Source organism: Gavia stellata, chromosome 2, assembly GCF_030936135.1.
Source record: "Gavia stellata isolate bGavSte3 chromosome 2, bGavSte3.hap2, whole genome shotgun sequence".
Lineage (NCBI taxonomy): Eukaryota > Metazoa > Chordata > Aves > Gaviiformes > Gaviidae > Gavia > Gavia stellata.
This window is the reverse complement of record NC_082595.1, coordinates 75,939,387-75,961,334: the sequence shown is the minus strand read 5'-3', so window position 1 is coordinate 75,961,334 and position 21,948 is coordinate 75,939,387. Positions and strand designations below refer to the sequence as shown.

At 35.2% G+C, this 21,948-nt stretch overlaps 1 protein-coding gene across 1 annotated transcript in view; it reads left to right on the top strand.

The window, feature by feature from the left end:
• The window catches only part of TTK (TTK protein kinase), a 34,735-nt gene extending 13,658 nt beyond the window's left edge, over window positions 1–21,077 (top strand). Inside the window, exons 6-22 of the mRNA XM_009814945.2 lie at window positions 4,535–4,643; window positions 4,736–4,811; window positions 4,894–4,991; window positions 5,891–5,990; window positions 6,703–6,826; window positions 9,841–10,019; window positions 10,143–10,279; window positions 11,741–11,867; window positions 12,993–13,085; window positions 15,791–15,948; window positions 16,039–16,190; window positions 17,442–17,566; window positions 17,877–17,957; window positions 18,402–18,578; window positions 19,310–19,400; window positions 19,667–19,764; window positions 20,944–21,077. Coding sequence (XP_009813247.2) covers window positions 4,535–4,643; window positions 4,736–4,811; window positions 4,894–4,991; window positions 5,891–5,990; window positions 6,703–6,826; window positions 9,841–10,019; window positions 10,143–10,279; window positions 11,741–11,867; window positions 12,993–13,085; window positions 15,791–15,948; window positions 16,039–16,190; window positions 17,442–17,566; window positions 17,877–17,957; window positions 18,402–18,578; window positions 19,310–19,400; window positions 19,667–19,764; window positions 20,944–21,033 — 2,015 coding nt within the window. The 3' untranslated portion in view covers window positions 21,034–21,077. The remainder of the gene's footprint in view (window positions 1–4,534; window positions 4,644–4,735; window positions 4,812–4,893; window positions 4,992–5,890; window positions 5,991–6,702; window positions 6,827–9,840; window positions 10,020–10,142; window positions 10,280–11,740; window positions 11,868–12,992; window positions 13,086–15,790; window positions 15,949–16,038; window positions 16,191–17,441; window positions 17,567–17,876; window positions 17,958–18,401; window positions 18,579–19,309; window positions 19,401–19,666; window positions 19,765–20,943) is intronic.
• Window positions 21,078–21,948: the final 871 nt, after the last annotated feature.

Here is a 21,948-nt window from a genome sequence, read left to right as displayed (position 1 = left end):
CTTAAAATATTGGTTGAGTTTATGCACGTGGTAATTCTAGATTGAAAAACTTTGCAATGCTTGTCCCTTCTAGATATGAACTCATAATTTGCTGTTGTCTAATAAATGGTCATATTTATATTACCTATCTTATTCCTTTAATATTTGGTTCCATCTTCAATGCAGTAACTGTAGTTTGCAGGATCCCTAGCATGGTAGATTCTCTAATTCTGCAGAGGGTGTTCCTCTGACTGTCATTAGGTATTTGTACTTTGTAAGAAAGACTTACAGCTGAAAGTTTGAAATAAGAGCTACTGGTGTAGAGAAGAATTAGAACTGAAACATACAGACTAAACTATACAGATAGCTTACTTTGAGGTGTATCTTGTGACAGACTGGTGAAGTTCTGGCAGTCATTTCAGTGATGCCAAATCTAGGAAAAATAATCCATTTCAACTTTATATTTATTTTACAAAGGGACAAAACCTGTGTATTTATCAGTACAAAATTGAAGTGCTTGGCTATATCAAAACATAACTGATACTGGTTGCTGGGTATATAACTTCAATAAGGGAACAGTTACCTCATGAAGTTTTCAAGAGATAAATTTGTTTGGAGTGGAATTGAGCAAAAAACACGGTTCAACTTAAATATTTAAGTGCATGTAACTAACTCGTCCAGAGTGGTGTCTAACACTTCCATATTTTTGCTTTGTATAAAGACAGAATTAGTGAAAAATAGGTCTGATTTAATTTCCTTAGGGGTATGTCTTCAGGAATGTGGTTTGAGATCTGGCTGGCTCCTGTTGAATCAACCTTTGTGTGAAACACTAGTTGTGTGTGTGTCGGGTGGGGGGGTGGGTGAACACAAACATTTGGCAACACTAGCAATAATATTCAGTTATGGTATTAATTTTTTAATAAACTTTATTTTTGGTCCTATTCTGTTTACCATTAATCAGATACAGACATTGTAAGTGCCACAGCTGATGTACTGTGCCACAGGAGAACATCCTGTGGAATATCCTTCAGAGATTGTACAATTTCTGTCTGATATTATTTGCTTTACTTGCTGCAAAGCTAAGGGAATACCTATGAGAGAATACATGGCAAAAGCCTGTCTGCCACTTAAGAAGCAGTGAACTTTGAGGGGAGAGTAGGCTTGTTTATTTTTTCATTTATATGAACTTCTAACATAAGGTATTTGAAAAATGCTAAATATTAATTCAGTTATTTAAAGATAAAAATTTAAAAGGCAAATAACACTAGACTTGAAATCTCAAACTCAGGGACGTATGTGGCCTAAATCACTGAACTTGGCTTTAAGTGAATTTGTATGATTCTTCTGGAGCAATAGAGACTGTTTTAATGTGTAGACATTTAAGTCTTGCCTCATATTTCCATTTAAAGAGCTGCTTTTGAAAGCTTTTTATTTGAAAACAGGAGTGCTGTATATGGCAGTGTATTTCTTCACAGCTTCAAAAGATTGTTCAGAAAGCTTTTGACAAGTTATATGCAGTTATAGTATAGTGATGCAAATATAAAAACTGTGCAGCAAGTCTAGAAGCCTTTGGTTTAATTCCTTTTTCCCCTCTTTCATTCGTGCACAGCAATCTAAAGTATTTGACGTATCAGGTGCAAACATGTTTAATCGGGGGGAAAAAACAATTTAGTACTTCAAAAATGTAGATTATAAAATAATTTTAGATTCATTTAGGTTGGAAAAGATAGAGTCCAACTGTAGTCATGAGTAGTATGAGGTAGATAGGCTGTCTCAGTATGTGAAGGAAGAAAAGTATTGTAGATCACCAACTGAATGTGAGAGTCCAGTGGTAAGCTTGGGCAAAAAATCTTTGTGTGGGGGGCGGGTGTGAGGTGGTGATGGGACTGGATTGGTAAACTGCTAATTCAAAACTATGTTCAGTGTTATGTAAACAGAAACTATGAACTACATTATACACTGAGGCACTTGTCTTTTATTTAACTGAGTAGTTTAGTCTATTGGCATAAGTAGTTTATAAAAAAATTAAGGCCTAGAAATATCTAATACTTCAGTGTTCATCTGCCAGAAGTCTGGCTTCTGCTGGCTGAAGGTAGAAGGGAGACATGGGAGGATTGAAAATAAACAAATTAATTTTAATGAACTGATCCAGAATTTGAAAATGTTAAGAGAAATTGAATATAAAAGTCCTTAAATTGTGATTTCTTGAGGCTGTGGGTACCCATGAGTGCTTCTGTTTATTGGTCAAGCAAATAATTTCCCATACTGATGGAAAACAAGGCCTATGTGATACAGAAGATCACATTATATAGTATTTTAGTTGTCTTTAATTTTTTTTAAATACATGTTCATTGGTGTCTGATTATATTTTAAAAAATATTTTGTACTGTGGAAGAGATCTTTCTATCTGAATAATCAGATACTAATTTCAATTTTTAAAAGGGCTTGTCAGGAAAGTAACAGAATTTAAGAGGTTAGTGTATATCTGAAGGCTCTTAAAATAGCTCGTACTCAACAATGTTCCCTAAATGAAGAATTAAGCTACCTTTTCTATATCGTAACACATAAACACAACGTGTTCCTGGGCAGTTACTAAAGTGTTGATATATTTGCATTAGTGTGTTCTGACTTCTTGTGGTCATTTTGTTCATCTCTAAGAAATGACCTTGCCTTCTTCATGTCTAGGCAAAAATAGTTTGGATGATGACCATGTTGTTCTGAGGTGTTTATTTGTGGTTTTGAGGTCCTGGAATGACTTTTCAAATAACTTGATTTTGTGTTCTGCTTACTGTAAAGTACACCTGAAATATATACTTTATTTTCACAAAGCTCATTAATAAGGTGACTAGGAGTTGACTTAATGTTTCTTTTTAAGTTTACTGTACAACTTTGTGCAACTCTTGCCAGATCTTCAATAACTGAGCAAGACTCTCTACTGGATCAAGATGTGGCTGGTGAATGAGCTGTTTGCTATTGCCTGCCTTGGTCTTCCTTGACCTGGCAGTAGAGCACAGCTTATAAGACAACTCTCAAATTTGCTATCAGTGAAAGCAACTGGTTTAATTAAACCCAGCCAATTACTTAGACTAATTCAGCTGAAGTTACCTGATAGGAATTAGGGATTACTCTCAAGTGCTGTGTTGGCAGGTCAGTGAGGTGGAGGGACCAGCAAAATGTCTTTGGTAACAAGTCACTGAACTAGTAAATTCTTCAGCTGGTTAGAGTTGGCTCTAGAAGGGAATGTGTCTAACTCTGTCGGGAGGTTTGGAGGGGAGTGAAATTTCTTTCAGCCTAGGATTTGTCAGTATGAAAACCATGTTCAGTAACTGAAATTGGGAAGCTTCTTAGGGTTTTAATGAGTAAAACTGTCTGTATTTAAAGTGTCCCTCTTTCTGAGAGGGGAAAGGAGAATCTGAGGGAGAAAAGCAAGTGTTTAACTAATGATTGGTAATTCTGATGTCCTGATTCCTGTCTTATAACTCTGACACAGTGGGTAGTTCTAGGGATTTAGTATGCAGCCTTCCAGAAATTGTACTGAAAAACCTAAAGGAGAAGGTATGCCTGTGAAAGATTTACCTATTTATGTTGTGATTGCTACCTTTTTTGCAGTCTAGTGAAAATCATAAGGTTGCATGCTTTTGCAATTGCAGGCACCTGTTAAATGCTTTAAATCCAGATGGGTCTACAGAAACATAACAGGTGGCACAAAAATCTTGTATCAAAAAGAAATAATATAAATGAAATTAGAGCCCAAAAGCAGGCGTTCAGCACAAGAACAGGACAGATCAGAGATATTATCAGTATCTTGGGTCTCTGCAGTAGCAGGGAGTTTGTAAGGATTAATTTAGGATTTATTATAGTTATTTAGGTGTGAGTGTCCTCATCACATGTGCTGATAAATAATTGGAATGAACAATGAAATAATCCAAATGTAAGCAGTTTTAAATCTCCTGATGAATACTTGTGGAGCAAGCTTCAGAAGCATCCTTTGGATGATGCTGTTTTGGAGTGGAGGTTTATTCTCAGAATGTAGATTTAGAAAATCATCTTGCTCTGAAAGCGTGGGTTTCTTCCTCATTCCCCCAAGATACTATTTAAACCAATGTTTTTGGTACTTGTATTCTTCCTTTTGCATATAGGATAAGATTAACAGTAAGGTTTTTCAGTTAGAAATTAAATTACTTGGATAGTCTTTGGACATCTCGAATCTCCCTTTTATGTTTTTAAACATAGTTTACAACTATATTAGCTACTTGTTTTCTATATAGGTATATTTAACAATTGTTACAGGCCATTTTGTGCTTATCCTGGAAAGCTCCTTCTGGTTGTAAGTCTGTGTTTGGGTTTTTTCTTTTTTCATCTGAATTAGTGTATCTTACATAATTATATAAAATGTCTGTCTAGATCAGTAGAAAACAGTGATATATGTCATTGATACTAGATTACTGCAAATGTATGTATTTTTAAATTTCACTTATTATGAAGGAACTTTTTTCTTTTGAAACAAATAAAATCTGCAGTATTATCTGAATAATTCTAACTAATTTACCTACAGTATCAAGTACACAAGAGTCTGGACTTCAGAGCATAGTTGGAAATAACAGAAGTGTTAAACGGAATGATTCTGGTGAAAATTCTGCTACTATTACCAGACTTTTGCTTGGGTAATGGCTTGATTTCTTATTTAATTTCTTAAAATGTCATTTAAACTAAAACCAAATACACACTACAGTGGGTTTTTTTTCTTTGCTTTCAGGGAGGAGAAGTCACAGGAACTTGATGCTCTAGTTAATTACCACAATCCATTAAGACCACTAAACAAATCTAACCAGGTAGAACATGTAACATTTTGCTTCAAAATCTTAAAGTTTTCATTCTGCTTTACACATCTGGTAACTTTCAGTTTGCTCTTAGGCCTGCCCTTTTGGGAGGGTTCCTGTTAAACTAGTAACTGATGCTGGTGATGATGTGGAGAAGACGGATGTCCCACTTACAGCTAGTGTTATGAAGAGGTATGGTTATTGGGTTTACTACAGCACAACAGATTTTAATACTCATTTTTAACAGTGTTTTTATTGGATAGTGGGAATGTCAGATGTTAAGAAGGTTAAAATTGATCTTTAGATTATTGACAAATAGTCATTATAATTGCAATACGTATTGCAATAAACTACTACTGACCTTGCTACTCAGATGCTTTGTATGAGAATATGCAAAGATCAATTTTTTGTTCTGGCTGATCGGTAGGCTCAAAAGAAATGGAGACTAAGGCAAAAATAAATTTTGTTCAAAATAACTTTACATTTGTGTATTCCAGTTTCTAAAATTAGATATAAGGCAGTCTTGTAACTTCCAAAAGACTTTTAATATAATCCATACCATAATGATTATATTAAGAAAGTGATGATGCACATTTCATTGTGAATAACTGTTCAGCTGTGGAAGAATCTGCCAACTAAAATAGCACTTTGCTACAGTTAGGTAACATGTAGCATAGCTTGAAAGTAAACAGGAGAAACCTCCCTCCCCCGATGAAGTTTGTTATGCTAACTTTCTTCCTCTATTATTGCTGTGTGATTAAATTCATGTAGAAATGGGAACTTCGGGGAGAAATATGTAACCAAAGAATAAAACCTACATACTCAGCCTCTCAGAAGTTAGTTAAAGCCCAGTATTCTGAATCTGTGAAAGTACTGGGATAAGGTATTTCTCATAGGATGATGGTGGCATTGTTACAGATTTTCTTTCTGTGTTGTTTCTCACTTGGCTGTCAGAGTAGACCTGCTTTTCTGTATATTTGAAACTTGTATCCAAAAGTCTTCACAAAACTGCCTTTTTCATCTGGTTCACAAAAGGTAATCATTACATTATATGTTGGCATGTGATGTAACTAACAATGTTATTTCGATAGGCAAATACCCAGCTCCAAATGTACAGCCTTCATTGCACCTTTTCCACCATTAGAACTGAAATCTAGTGGGAGTGATTCACATGACCTGGGAGACTTAAAGGTAACTTAAATCTTTTAAAAATAAATACAAGGAACTCTGCCTGGCTGTCCTATGGTATTAGGAAGGAAAATAATAATGCTTTTTTCAATTCAAGAAAAGTAAGGTAGAATTTTCCTTTATGTTAAGTAATCAGTTGTGAATAGAAATGTTTATGGTGGCTTTTAAATTTGAAAATTGTTATGCATAATCAGGCATTAAGGAAGAGCTTCCTCTGAACAATACATCTGATGGAAGAAATGAGGGAGGTGTTAAAAATCTGTCATGATTTACGAAGAGGGGATAAACAGATTTGGTCTTGACTACAGGAGCTCTTTCAGCTGTAGTCATGAGTTGTTATGGGAAGTACTCTATTCGATGAAGTCCATTTAACTGAGTTCATTAAGTGTTCTATGGAGCTGTAAATTATGACTTTGGATAGAGGTTGATTTTGAGCTGTGCCTTGCATTTTCATGTCCTGTGTCCCCATCACCCAAAAGAAAATTCAAGAATAGAAAGCATTTAGGTCTTCGTTATAGAAACTGTATGATGGAAATTTAGAGTGTTGATGGATTTAAAAATAGTATGAGTAATATTTGTTTGTGTACCCTGTACTGTTTTCTGAAGGATATTTGCTTTGTGGTGCATCAGCCATTAATTATCATAAGAAAATCTTTCAGACACTACGCTTGGGATCTCCTTTGATTCTTTTTAAGATGCTTTTTGTTTTCTTTAGTCCTTACAAGAAAAAAATTCTTTGCAGTTGCAGATGTTGGATGAGAACAGCTTAGAAACAGCTACCAATTCAACTGTGACTCTCAAAACCAAAATGGATACAAGTCTTACAATGAAAAGAGAAGGTAACTAATATGTGATGATTTAGTAGTTTGAAATAGAATAAGCATTGAAAATTTGATGTTCTGTATTTAAAAAAAAAGCATTGCATAATAAAATATTCTTCAAAAAGTGAAAAAGTTGGTCTGTTTAGAATTGAGGAGCCTTTAATTAAAATTTGGCTTTTGAGTGGTACCTGTGAAAGTAGCAAAACCAAACAAAACCCCACAACAACAAAAAACAAAACAAAAACCCCCAAAACCAAAACCCGCAAAAACCTCACTGTAACACTGTCTAAAAATGTGGAGTGCTGGGCTTGAAGTAAAGTGCCAATGTGCAGTGCTAATTCATTATGTCCTTAGCTCTTACAATACACAACATAAATAGGCATAGAAATAGCAACAACGCAAGATTTCAGATTAAGACTTGCCAGCCTGAGTGTAGAAAAATGTTGCCAGAGTATCAGGTAACAGTGCCAGTTTATACCAAAAAAGGTGGATGTTGGCTGAGAGAAATTCAAACTAAGGATTATAATGTTCTTGAGGGGTAGTCTATTTAGAGTTTTTTGAGACAGACTCAAATTACAGCAGTTTGCTTCTCCTAGTTTGCCCTATAGATGCCATAGCTCTAATTTCTTTTGTTTAAGTTTAATCTGAGATTGTTTTGGCTGAAGTAAGCTTAAAAAGGTGAGACCATGACATTGTCTTTCACTTGAAAAAACTGCAAAGCTCCTGCAGTTCTCTCTGAATGCAGAACATCTGCGTCATCTGTTGCTTTCAGCCCTCTGCTTTCTATCCTGTTTACCCATTAGTACATGAAACTCTAGGTAGCTTTTTCTGCTGCTGTTTACATATTGGAGACTACTTCTCATTTTAGGATTGTTCACATACGGGTGGGTGAGGGTGGAGAGGCACTGGAACAGATTGCCCAGGGAGGTTGTGGATGCCCCATCCCTGGAAGTGTTCAAGGCCAGGTTGGACAGGGCTTTGAGCAACCTGCTCTAGTGGAAGGTGTCCCTGCCCATGGCAGGAGGGTTGGAACTAGATGATCTTTAAGGTCCCTTCCAAACCATTCTATGATTCTATGACATCTGAACTATTTCCTTCTGCTTTGGTCAGGCTTCTCTTGTCTTTTTCTTGGTTTCATCTGTTAGTATCTGTTGTCTTTGGTCAGCTTCACTGCCCCATGCACTTTTACTTGTACATGTTAAATTTATGCCACTTTAAGGCATTTCTTGTTATAATATAGTGTTTTCCTCACCTGAGTTTTACCACAGCATATGCATGCATCTTAATCTTTGGGAAAAGTATAAAATAAATAAGTTTCTTTAATGTCATAGTTACTTTCTTATGAGGTTTCCCAAAAGTATGAAAACACTTTGTTAAAAGGCAAATTGTTTGCCCCTTTTTTCCTATGTCTTGCAAAAACCCCTGAATTCTTTTCACCATTCTTTCCATATAATCAGTGTAATCCAGTTTATGAACTTGTACTGCAGGGATCCTTTGTGTGAATGATACTTATACCAAATGTGTACTTTTCAGAGGCATATTAAATTTCAGTGTCAATCAAATATGCTGTTAAACTTTTGATTACCGTGAATGCTCTTGCTTTAAATGACATGGTGTTTCACCCTTAACTGTATTGTTCCTTGTGCTCCTTGATTATCTGTAAAGATAGCACATGATGATGCTTCTGTCTAATTTCTAGAAATTTTATTTTTTAAAGACATCTAAGTTTTGCTATCATTTGAATGGCTGAGATTCTTATTGTGTTATTAACATGCTTTCGGGGAATGATTTTTAACTTATTTTGGAAACAGACAATTTTGGTGTATTCCAGAAATAACCTAAGCTCTACTTAAGTATTTATCTAATGCATGGAGTTTGACTATTGTGTGAGGTCACCTCATGACATAGAAACAGGGGTGGCGTGAGACCACCTTACATTGTGGTCTTTCTGGGAAATGTTATAAAAAACTCAGATTTACAGCAAGTATTTCAGGGCTGGTAAAATTTAGAAGATCACTACTAATGACTTAGCACCAACACCATGGAATATGGGATAAGTGTACTAATCTTTTACAGTTACCTGCCACTTATGTGTTTCATCAGAAATCTAGTTCCCCAGATGGCTTTCTGATTTCTGATCCTGCTGAAGAAATTAGGTGAAAATGTCTGATAATATTGCAAGAGTTGGATTTAGGATTATATATGTACCCACCTATTGTAGGAGAGCACAACATTTAATTTGAAAAATGGTGATTTTTCAACTTCAGTGTTCCCTCAAGCAAAACCTTTCCCATTGACTTGCACTGTGAACAGTTTGGGTTTCAGGTCGAGCATGTTTATGCTTCATTGAAGCTTCCAGACAAGATGCTGGTTGTAGTAGCTCAGTCCTTTGGTAGCTGAATTGCACTCAACTGCTGCTTAGCCTGGAATACTGCTTTCTAGTCATTTGAAGAGAAAAGTGAACGAGTGTGTGAAGGAACACTTGGGCTATGCTACTTGCAGCCTGCCCTGCAATTTTTCAGCAATTCAATGTCCTATATACCTCTGCAAAAGAAACCATGAGATGGAGCATGCCTTGTCCCTTAATGCCTCTGGCTTCAGTCATTACACTGGTTTATAAGTTGCCTATTGTCACAGACAACAGACTTCTAATTAGAAGTATTGCAATAAGCTTATCTTAAACGCTTTATAAACTGGCTCAGTGTCCCAGTATGTTGTAGTACAAATGACGCATATGATCTTGTTCTGTGTATTGGTGAAGGAAACAGTTGTATCTGTTACTGTTATAGTAGTATCCTAAGATTTTGAAGAAAGTTGCCATGTTACTACACTGAACTGAGTATGAATCCTGAAGATTACGTTAATGCCTTTTAATGCCTGATTCCAGTAAGTCAACTGTGTTCATTTATTCTGCTATAGAAAATGAGGTAAAATTCTTCTAGAAACTGTAGGATAAATCTACTAGAAACTGTTTCAAGTACTAAGTATCAAGTCTTTTTAATAATCTGATTTTTTTTTTTTTTTTTTTTCAGAAAAAGTCCAGCATCAGAAGCTGAAGTTACCAGAGCCAAGGAGTCTGGAAAGTCAACAGCAACAATCTAGTTCTGGTGAAAGCTATAGAAAGCAGTTGGATCAGATGAAACTAAACTGTGTTAACGCCAGAAAAAAATGGCCTATTCAAGAAGTGACACAGAAAAGCTGCTATAGAGAGGTAAAGTAACAGGAATATGTAGTGGTTTTCTAGCTGCAGCAGCTTTCACATGTTGAAAAAGTGATTTCTGTGTTCTTAATTGTGGCTCCTTGTGTGGAATAATACTTGCTTTGCCCTCTGTAGGGAAGACAATCAAGTCTTGAACAATCTGGCCATCCTGTTTCAAGAGGTTTATCACCACCAGATGCTGTTTCTAAGAAAAATGATCCATCACATGTTTGTGGAACACCAAGCACCACATATAATGACTATATGGACTGGTAAGCCACTTCTTTGAGCTGCACTCTCGTAAACAGTAGTCGATCTCTGGAAAGACTTCAGCAGTTTTTAACAGGGTTCCTTAAGCTTTTCTTTTCAGATAGCAAACACTATTTCCAAGTACTTCTAACATTTGATGTCAAGTGCCTGACTTGAAGATTCAGACTGTATTTAGGGAACTTTGTCTTCCCTGTCAGCTTTTCAGCATTTTGGAAGTACACTATCAAATCATAAGTCCTTATTACAGCATTTACCTCTTTCTCTTATCTCTGCTACATGACACTTTCTTTTGGATGCCTTGTTTTTTTTGTGGTTGACAGGCTTTTTAGATTGATAACTATATATTGAGCACTCAAGTCAGGAAATGCTAGCATTTGTTTATCCATACAATCTTAAATTAGGCATAAACCCCTGTGCATATGTTGATAAATCTTTCTAATTATATGATTACTTACTATTTTCATAAGTCTCTAGGATGAATCATATAGGTCAAGGCCGTATGATGAGTAAGCACTGTTCTGTTGGTAGGACCTCTGTCTCTGTAGCTGTAGAGTTTAGATTATATGTAGTAAATGAAGCACATCTCATGATGGAACTTGATAAAAAGGGTCCTTGAATAGATTCTGTTCTCGCTTCTTTCAAACTTTGATAATATGGAAATGTAAAAAAATTAAATTCTCATTGCACACAGTAAATATGCAGAATTGTTGAGTGCTTGTGTTCAGTGAGAGCTGTGCTTTTGACTGTCTTTTTCAAACTTCTGTCGTTTTGTTCTCTACAAGAGAGTCCTAGGTATGTAAATTCTTTTCCAGTTCTGTCCTTAGCATCAATTTCTGTAAATACTGTGGAAAAAACTGTATTTGGTAATATAACTAAATGTATCGTAGACACATCAAAGGAACAAATCAAAAAACATAAAGGATTTCTTGCAATCTTTAGTTTTCTTAAATACATGATCTTTCTGCTCATATATAGCATAGCTAAAGCTCTCAAAAAAACCCTCTCAGGATTGCCTTGAAGTTGTTTGTTTCAATATGCTCACTTTAAAAAAAAAAAGTCTCTCTTCCTCTAAAAAGGTTTTGAATAAAGAACCGTAAGCTAAAGAAAACTAACTGTGGCTCAGACTATGTTGCTGTCTTATGGTCAGCTCTTCTAGTTATATGTTGCTTTAATTTTTCTGGTTTATGGGGAGTGCCAGCTAGTAGATGGGGTTTTAGTTAGTTACTGTTTTAAGAAATATTTCCTAAGTATGTTATAGTTTAAGTGTACTTCTAAAGGACTTCTTGACTTAAAAGATGAGGTGATCTTAATACTAATTATTGAATGTAGCAAAGGCTTGGGCTTTTGCTAGTCAGTAGGGTTTAACTTTCAAGAAGCACTGAAGACTTCAACTTTGTTAGAATAATCTTAAAAAAAAAAAAAACCACAACTAAATGCAGATATTGTTCATAATTTCCTTTTAGTTTCAGAACACCAGTTGTAAAGAACAACTTTCAACCAGGATGTCAAATTTCTACTCCCTACAGTCAGCTCCCATATTTCCTACCACATACTCCAGCAACTCCATTTCAAAATCAAGTTGGCTTGCAGGTAACAATTTTTGGCTGGTTTCTACCATTTTTCAGTATATATTTTCATTGGAGACTACGTTAGGTTAAATATATGCATGTGTGTATATATTTTTTTAATCTAAAGTTGTTGTTCATCTTTCTGGATGAATAATGGAAAGTAGTCTGTATTGCTTATTCTCAAAATAAGTGTTTCTTCATATGTATGTCTGAATTCAGGTTAAATAAGTCAGCTCTTGAAAAATCAGTTTAGTTGTGTCAAAATCCTCAAGCCTTTATGTCTGAAATCTAAGCCTTTTCAGGTCCTACTTCACGACAGAGGCAAGAACTAGAGTCACTATTTTTGTTCTGCTTTGCTTTTATAGTGGTATTACCCACTACAGTGGAGTATCCAGAAAGAGAAGCAGTGCATGTTAGAAACCATAAGAGTCTGAGGGAGGTAAAAGAATGAAGAATTACATTCCTTCTCCATTTTGTTTAGATTTCACAAATTTTAATGCATTTGTAGTGGCCTGAAATCATGTAAAAATGCATTACCTTAGATGGGTTGCACATTAAGGTAGGAGTCTTCCCAACTGTAGATAGCATTGGGGCATAGGTTTAAGCTTCCTACCACAGGTTTAATATTTAAAATTTGTGGCTATTCTACAGCTTGATGTAGCAGGTATGGGCAATACAGGCTGTTTCAGTTTCACAGCACTGAAGTCTGCTAGCTAGTAGTTAGCTTCAAATAAAATAGTGGGTGATTTGAGTACAGCTCTAAGTTAGTTGCATACTGTGACTGAAAGTCTCTTAATAGTCTAGTTTCCAGCATTATCTGTAAAGAGGGAAGTGTCTCTAATGAGCTCAGAAGCCTTATTAAAGAATGCCCTGTTCTTGATTTCCAATATGAAGAGCGTTGGTACCTTTTTGTAAGAGTTCAATGATGTTACATGCCAAGTGATGATTATTATACAAATACTTTTGCTATGTGGATCTTTAGCTTTCAAGTGAAACATCTTTGTAATCTAGCTTCATCACACTTTATCTTGTTCAGAAAGACCAAGACAACTTAAAGCATATTAGCTTAATAAAAAGTAGACTTCTACCATGTTCTGCTGCATGTATACCAATAGTTATTTTCTTAACTTTTTCTGTATGTACACAGGTTCCAGCTTCTATACCTTCACATGAATGTCTTGCCATCAAAGGAAGAGTTTATACAATATTAAAGCAAATAGGTAGTGGAGGCTCAAGTAAGGTAAGATGCTTTTTTGTAAGACTGTCTTTTAGACAGTCACTCATTTACACAGTAGTAGTTGTATTGTAAACATACATGTTGAAGTCATCTAATAAGGAGTGCCTAATATTAACATGTATGAAGTGTTTCAGTGACCCAGAGAATCTAGAAATTTGTTATTTTAATGCTATGCTTAGACTATATCCCTCATGGATGCAGAAGAAATATAGTGCACAGATAGATTTTTGTACAATACAGTTTTATCTGAGTCTTCAGATAGCCAGCAGTAGTAACTGAATTGAGGCATTATTTTCATAATAAGACATTAATTATTACAGGATGTTAAGCACAGTACTGTTCTTTTTAGTGAAAAATAAAGTAAAAACAGTGGGTAGATAAAGGGCGTGTGTGTTGACATAAAGAATAAACAGTGAACAGAAATTCTGAACAGATGTGGTCAGAACACTGAACAGAAGTTACAGAAATAAGAAAAAGTGATCGCCCAACTCATGAGCATCTAAAAATATCACTTAAATCAGTAAACAATGGGGGGGCCTACTTCCTTTTGGTTTCTGCATGAAGGCCTGAAGGTAGATTGTGTATGCTCTTTGAAGGTAACAATTTCTATGGTGGAGTGAGTATTAAAATTCCTAATAAAACCAGCTCTTCTGTTATAAGAGGTGTGCTGCAGTACTACTGTAAATCTTAATTTGAGAGGCTATTGTTTAGGGCAGTGTGATTACATTGTTGGGGAATGTGTGGCTTGTAAGGTTGATTGAAAGTTCCTGAAGTGGACAGACCATTCCTTATTACTGAAGTCTTCTGTAACTTGTGTGAGAAGTGGAATATAAGTATGACTGAAGTGAGTGAGCTGCTTTTTACATGGAAAATTGGGGTCATAGGAGCTTGAGAAACAGTTTTGGCAAAATCTCTTGTTCAGAAGGTAAAGAATTATAACAAAATTATAACAAAAACAAGTTTTGTGTGAATTAGATTTCTCTGCTTTCTTCTGTCTTGCACACCACTTCACCTATATGCTTCTGTCTGTGAAGACTGTCTTAACTAGTCACAGGAACAGCCTAAGAATTTGTGTAAGGGAAATCTGATACATGCACACTCTGGTTAATCCCTACTAACAGCCTATGTAGTACTTACAGTCTGCAGCACATGGAAAGTGAAATAGTTACTTTCAGTTAATCTGAGGCATGCAGTGAAATATAAATTGGATGCTTAAGTTAAATGATAGCATTTCTATTTAAAACTTTTTTTAAAGTATCCTTTTGACTTGCCAAAAATTGCCCAGAAAGCTTAGTTAGAGATAGTTTTAGAACTGAGTATCTCTAATGTTATCCTTAAGTTCAGTCCACTAAATCCTCTTGTTTTGTTTTAAATGCATGGATCTTCCCAAACTGGCTTTAAGTGCCTGAGGTAGTACTTAAGATTGACCTTGTTTTATAGCTTTTCAATTTTTTTAATTAAAAATATTTGATAGTTGTCGTTTCATCGGTAGCTTAATTGAATGGAATATATTCAAGCTCTCATGTTGCAATTACCATGCTCACTTAAAATAGGCTTCCTCTTATGCAAAACTGAGTAGTGCGGAGGTGCCATCTTGAAAGTGGCAAGTATTGTCAGCAGCATGTATACTTTATTGGTTTTCAGCTATCTTACAATCCAGTAAATAGTCACGGAAAATAGGAGTAGAACTTCTTGAAATCCAGACATACAGGGATTTTTGAACAATTTTAAACACATTTATTTAATCATTTATTTAGACTTGACATACTTATGAGCCTTTGTGCCTACTTATTTTGGTTTCATGTTTGCATATGCAGGAACTGACAGAACCAAAGTGGTACTGAGCGATCAAGCTATGTTTTCTAGTGATAGAAGAAACAGTCTGGGTGTATCATAAGAGATGGGAAATTGGTTTTAAAATTTGCATAACTTACTCTCTGTATTAACAGAATCATGTATGATGGAAGGGGCCTCTGCATGTCACTTGGTCCAATGGTCTGCTTAAAGCAAGGCCAAAATAGAGCAGGTTGCTCATGGTCCCTTGCAGTCAAGTTTTGAGTATCACCAAGGATGAAGACTTCACAGCCTCTCTGGACAGGACAGTCAGTTCCCCTGTTTGATTACATGATGATGAAAAGTTTCCTGATACCTAATTGGAATTTCCCTTGTTGTTAACTATGCCTGTTGCCTCTCATACTTTGATGGTTCAAGAGGAGTCTATATTTTCCATACCTTCCCTTTAAATAGCTGAAGACAGCAATAAGATTCCCTGTAGCCTTCTCATTTTAAGACTGAACAGACTCAGTGCTCTCAGCCTTTTCTCATGTGCTATGTGGTCTAACCTCCAAATCATCTTGGTGTGATGAAATGGATGTGCAGTGGCAGGTTAAACCCTTATATCTGTGGGAGGTGTTATTTTGTGTTCTTGATCTTTAGGAACAGTTCAGACTTGTGATCAAATACATCTACTGAAATACAATGTGGTACCAAGATGGTTTCTGATAGAGAGTTGTTTCTGTTGTAACTGGTGGCTTCTTTCTTAATTTTTCTTCATGCTGAATTGTATGAACTTCTTTGTAAATTTAGTGTTGCTTCTTCCTTTTGAAAAGGTAGACTTTTTCTTTGAAATTCCGTCTGTGGTGAGATGAAGTACCATAGTAAATCAGAATTAGGATTTAATGAAGTTATTAACTGATACTGTTTTGCAGGTGTTTCAAGTACTGAATGAAAAGAAGCAGCTGTATGCTGTCAAATATGTGAATCTAGAGGAAGCTGATCAACAGACTGTTGAGAGCTATAAGAATGAAATTGCTCATTTGAGTAAACTGCAGCAACATAGTGATAAGATCATCCGCCTTTATGGCTAGTGAGTAAACACTAATTTTATTAAACAAGTATCTTCTGATATAAAGAAGTTGCCTTAAATTTTAACATAAGTATATTTATTTATTTTTAGTGAAATTACTGAACATCATATCTACATGGTAATGGAGTGTGGGAATATTGATCTCAATAGCTGGCTCAAAAAGAAAAAAAACATTGATCCACTGGAACGGAAGAGCTATTGGAAAAATATGCTGGAAGCTGTTCACACAATCCATGAATATGGTATTCTTAAATAATTCTAGGTATTTGTATAGGTTATATGGCAGAAATAATATGAATGTGTTTTAAATTTTGGAGCTGGTACAGCTCTTCGTTTTAGTGTAAGCCTAGTGATCTTCAAAGATGGGTATTTATTGTGAAAAAAGTTTCAGTGAAACAAAAGAGAGGACTAAATCTTGATGCAGAGGTAGACTTCACTAACTCAAAGGGATCTCCAAGTATCACTGTTGTATAACATTTTCTATTTCCTTGCAACAGCCAGAAAATAATCTTTTCTGTATTAGACTATATTGTATACACCCAATACTGCTTGTTCTGCATTAGACTCAAATTTCAGCCACTTACCCTCTCCAGAGAAGCTTTGACATTAATGACAGCTTTTAAACAGCTCTGTCATCTTTGCTTTGATATAGTGTTTCAGCTTTTTTCATAGTTTTTCAGGCCTTCCTTTCATCTTTACCTATGTAATTGAGGTGCATGCATCTGTATTCTGTTTGGCTGTATAACATAAAGGAGAGAGCAGATTTGGATCCTTTTACTATTTAAGAAAAAAAAAAAGTTGAGACCTCTACGTATAGCAGAGAGCATCGCCTCTGCACAGCACAAGAATGCTAGAACATTGAATAATATAGGAAGACAGCAAAATCTACTAAAACGCAGGCTACATACTATGTGTCCTTGAAACAATTTTGCAAAATATAAAGATGGGTTGGCTGATCATATGGATAATAACCAAAATTCATAATAAATTGTGTAAGTAGGGTTTGTGAGAGGTCAGTCGTGTAATCCTCAGTGAATAGTACCTTTGAGATTAGGAAGCAGAAAACATCAGACTAAGCAATAAAAATCTTTCAAGTACCTGCTTAGCTAATTATTTAAGAGAAAGCTATAGGAGTGGACAGGCCATTGAAATGATCCAGAACAGCAGTTCAGTATGGCAGTGTGCACATACAGCTAGAGGGCCTATCGCTAACTGAAACTGTGCAACTCAAGTCTCTTGGAGCTATTTTGGGGTGTCTGCAGATTTGAATAAGTAATAATTCAGATTATAAACTCATGCAAGTCTTAACTCTTTAAAAACAAATAGAAACACTTTTATCAAATCTGCAAAGAATAATTTGGTTTTTGCCAGGTAAAGCTGATCTGTACCTTCTCTCTGTGCAAGGGTTATGGGAATTGAGCAATAAAACCCCCATATTTCAGTAATAGCTTCAATTGACTAAACCTGGATTGACTTTAAACTCTATTTTGCAGGCATTATTCACAGTGATTTGAAACCAGCAAACTTTCTGATAGTTGATGGAATGTTAAAACTAATTGACTTTGGCATTGCGAACCAAATGCAGCCAGATGTGACAAGCATCATTAAAGATTCTCAGGTGAAATACCTCTGAAAAACTGATGTACACTATTATGTAAAGTGCTATAGTACTTGTTGATTATGTTGATTAATGTAGTAACCTCACTGAATACTGAAATTTTATGTGGAATGGTTTTATAAGTATATATAAATATTTATATGATTTTTTAGATGTTTTTATTAACGGAATAATAATGGCCTTCAGCCTTAATAGAAACAAATTTTCAAGATGCATTTCAGTGCTTTTAGACAAAAATCTAACTCTATCGAATGAGTTAAATTAAGTGCATGCTTTACTTAAAGGAATATTTTTACATTTTTATGGCTAGGTTGGCACAATGAATTATATGCCACCCGAAGCAATAAAAGATATGTCTTCCTATGGAGAAAATGGGAAGTCTCGTTCTAAGGTAATGTGATCTTTTTTTCTCCTATTCCCTTCATGGTAAGAAAGTAATTCAGGCATATATCTTAAGACTTAGTTTTCTCAAAATCTTCCACTGAAACCAGAACACAAGGAAATCCATTATGCCATGATGACGGTGGGCAGAGATTTAAGGTTATTTGTATTTACTCATAAATCCAAAATTAGAATCCTGCTGTTGAACTTGTTAAGGACTAACTTTAATTTTACTTTAAGTTAGTTGTTCAAGTAAGTTGATTTTCAAAGATAATTAATAAAAATAGCTTTCTTCTGGAATATTACTGAATGAAGCCACATCACTGTCTTAGTAGATAATGGCAGGCTGTAAAATAGATATACTGTTAAGTGAAATGACTGTACAGTTGTTATATGATAAATTGACTGAAGGGACAATTCCTTAAGTGAGGAGTAATCTTTTTTTTTGTATTAGATAAGCCCCAAAAGTGATGTGTGGTCATTGGGATGCATTCTGTACTGTATGACATATGGAAGGACTCCATTTCAACATATAACAAATCCAATTAATAAACTGCATGCTATCGTTGATCCTAGTTATGAAATAGAATTTCCAGATATTGCTGAGAAGGATCTTCAAGATGTGCTAAAGGTAACTGTCCCTTGAGATTAATTTTTATTCAAATAATGGCAACTTCTTTATTTAAAGCGTATTTTCCGAAACTGAATGAGTTGTGCTTGAGAAACTTTTTTAGCAAATAAATGCTCACTGCTACTTGTAGTAAGAGGCCTTATTCCAAAAGAAGACATGAAGTAGCTCTAGCTTCATTAGTTTCCATAGTAAAAGTCTATTTTCAGCTCAGTAGCAAATAAACAAGTTAACACTTAAAGCAGTCTGGCCTCACTCGTTTGGCTGAACAACCCAAAGTAAATACAGTAGCTTTTGTACTTGCCGTTCCTTTCACTCACCCTGCATATTTGACTGCTTTTGAAACTTGGCCTATGCTTTTACTCGAGCCCTAATTGTGTTGCTCAGCAGGTAACAAACTGAAATCCAGAAACACCTATTCCCTTAACTTTCAAATCTCAGTGTCATTTTGTGTCATTCAGAATAAAAGGATATTGTAGGTTCTGGTCTTCACCTCTTTCGACATTGTTACTTGAGTAAAACAGGATACCAAACTTTACTCTGAGGATAATTGCTAATGAAGGCAATCAGGTTAATCTGTTGTTGTCTTTTGAGCTGAGTCTTTCTGAGGATGTAGCTTGGCAGTAAGAAGTTCTGACATGTGTCTATAGGGTCTTTAAATATCCTCACTGTTAATTCTTAGGAAAATTCTTAATTTATAGAGAAAGCATTCTTACTCTTTTTTTCATTTGCAGCGCTGTTTAATAAGAAATCCTAAACAAAGAATATCTGTTTCGGAGTTGCTGATACATCCCTATGTCCAAATTCAAAGTCATTGTCAAGCAGGTACACTTATTTTAAAAAACATTTTTATTAAATAGTATTAATAATTCTGTTTAAGAAAACAAAATGCTTTACTCATATGTACTTTCCACTTGCTGGTGTAACAATCTATTTTGTTTGGTGCCTATGTATGTTTCAGAAAAGACTTCTGTATTTTAATTCTTAAACTCTTCATCTCAAAACTGACTTTTTGTACACCTCTTACTAACTGCACTGGTAACTTATACATGGTTGTATACAACTTTAGCATAATTGCAAATTAACTGCAGGTGTTCCAAATGCCAAAGGAACAACAGAGGAAATGAAACGTATCCTTGGCCAGCTAGTTGACTTGAATTCTCCCAACTCTATTTCTAGAGCTGCTAGGGTAAGTAAACTTTATTTTCTATTTTGGATGGTAGTACATGTGCATGCAAACAAAGGTTAGAATGTTTGGTAGTGAAAGCTGAAAGGATACATATATCAAAACTTTAACCATAGCTGGAAAAACATTACACTTTGTAGTTCTTTTGTTTGCAAGCATGCAGAATCTCTCCACATCCTTCTGAATAGTAAGGGTTGAAAGGATGATGGTAATCTTTGTTTTTTTAGCTGCTTCTTTCCTTTCCACCTCCTAGTATGTCTGTATAGCTTTATTTCCAAATCCCCCACTACCCCAGCATCTCCCCTCTGAAACAGTCCTTACTGTGCTGCATTGCTTTTAAGCTGCCCAAAAACTGTACTAGGTATTCTAATTTAAGAACCATCATTATGGAGAAATAATCTGAATCAGTCCGTCAAGTGTGCAAGCTTTTGGACTGCAACTCTTCTTACTTCCTGGAAGTTGCTGAACTGTTAATGCATTGCTATGTGTAAATTAGTCCCTGTATGTTGCGGTATTATGATTCCAGCCTCTCTGTTTACTGCCTGAAAGAGAAGCTTGGTAACTCTTCAACAACTCAGTTCTTTCCACCTGTCTCTCAGAAGAGGTGATGGTGGTCAAATATGTAGTAAGTTCAGATGGAATGCAGAGCTGCTTTCATGGGGAGGAAAGCAAATTCAGTATGCATAAAGTAAATCTAAAATTGTTTATTTACACTTATACTGCTAGTCATACCTGATACTTTTTTTTAAATACGGGGGTGAACAAGAGTTTATACTTTTAATAATATTGCAATGTGGCTATGTTTGCGGCCACTGATTTTCCTATCTCATATAAAGCGTGCTCACCCTGAGCATGCAAATACCTCTCTTCTACACTGGTGTTTCCACATCAGAGACAATTAATGAAGTAAACTTGATTTTAAATCTTGGTAATCTATACCTTTACTCATGCTGCTAAGTCTGTGTATTTTCTTCTAGGCACTACATTGCATTACAACTGGTACAACTATGCTGTCTTAAGTGTGTCTTTATTTTCTGATTTGAGAGAGAAATTCTAGTATGGAGTTTGGAATATTTCAGTATGTGTTGACTTATTTCAAGTGGTAATGTTTGTTATATAGTTTGAGATCATGTGTAATACAACTGTGTTCACCTGAATACCTGTGTTTTTATTAATTTTCAGACTTTATATGAACAGTGCAGCAGTGGTAAAAGTCTTGATGTATCAGCATTTGCAAAACTTGGGAGTCAAAAATCATGGACAACAAAATGATGTACTACTGTTCAGGATGCAACAGAGATGTCTGGTCTGTTTGAAAAAATATTTTGTGCTGCTAGCTTTTATAAGGACACTCAGCATAAAGTTCACATTTTAAAATGTTCTTTGTGTCTTCTGGTAATGCTTGCAGATCATTAAAAAGAATTTAATTGAATGCTTTTCACTGTGGGCTGTTTCACTCTTTGCATGCCACTTGAATGAAAATGGCTAGGTGGTGATTATGGTCTTTTGTTACTTACAAAGAACTACAGTGTTTGGACTACAAAAACTTGTATGAGAATTTTCAAGCTCTTTTATCCCCCTGAAGCTGAAACAAAAAAAGTTCCTAAAATGCCATTTGGTGTACATGAAAAACATGCAAATACCTGTTGAAATATTCCCACATTACACAGAGTATTATGCTGTTCTGTCCTTTGCCGACAAATACCTCTTGTGTCCAGTTTTGATCATAACTAAGGAAATAAGTAGTCTGTTTATATAAGTGATCAGTTACAATACTGGTTGATACATGTAAATGTCACCCAGTTTTTGATCTGTTCATGTGGTGAAGTGACATGGTGGAAGCATCAGTACTGTTCTGAAGAGTTATATGAATAAAATGGCTTTTTTCTATTAAAAATGCTAGTATAAATCCAATATGATTTTCAAATTTCAAAATAATAAAAATCCCATCAAGATTCATGATGGTCAGAAATCACTAACTTGTATTTCTGAAATACTAAGCACTCTTTAAAATGCACTGAATGTAACAGGACAGGTTTTGTTTACATGATTGTTAATGGATTGATCAGGTTTTGTTTTAACTGAGTTATATTTCTGGTGCAAGTGTATGAATTCTAAATTTACTTAAATCATTGAAAGACATGAAAATGATATCTAATAGTTTTAAATTGAAAGAATCTTGCCTTC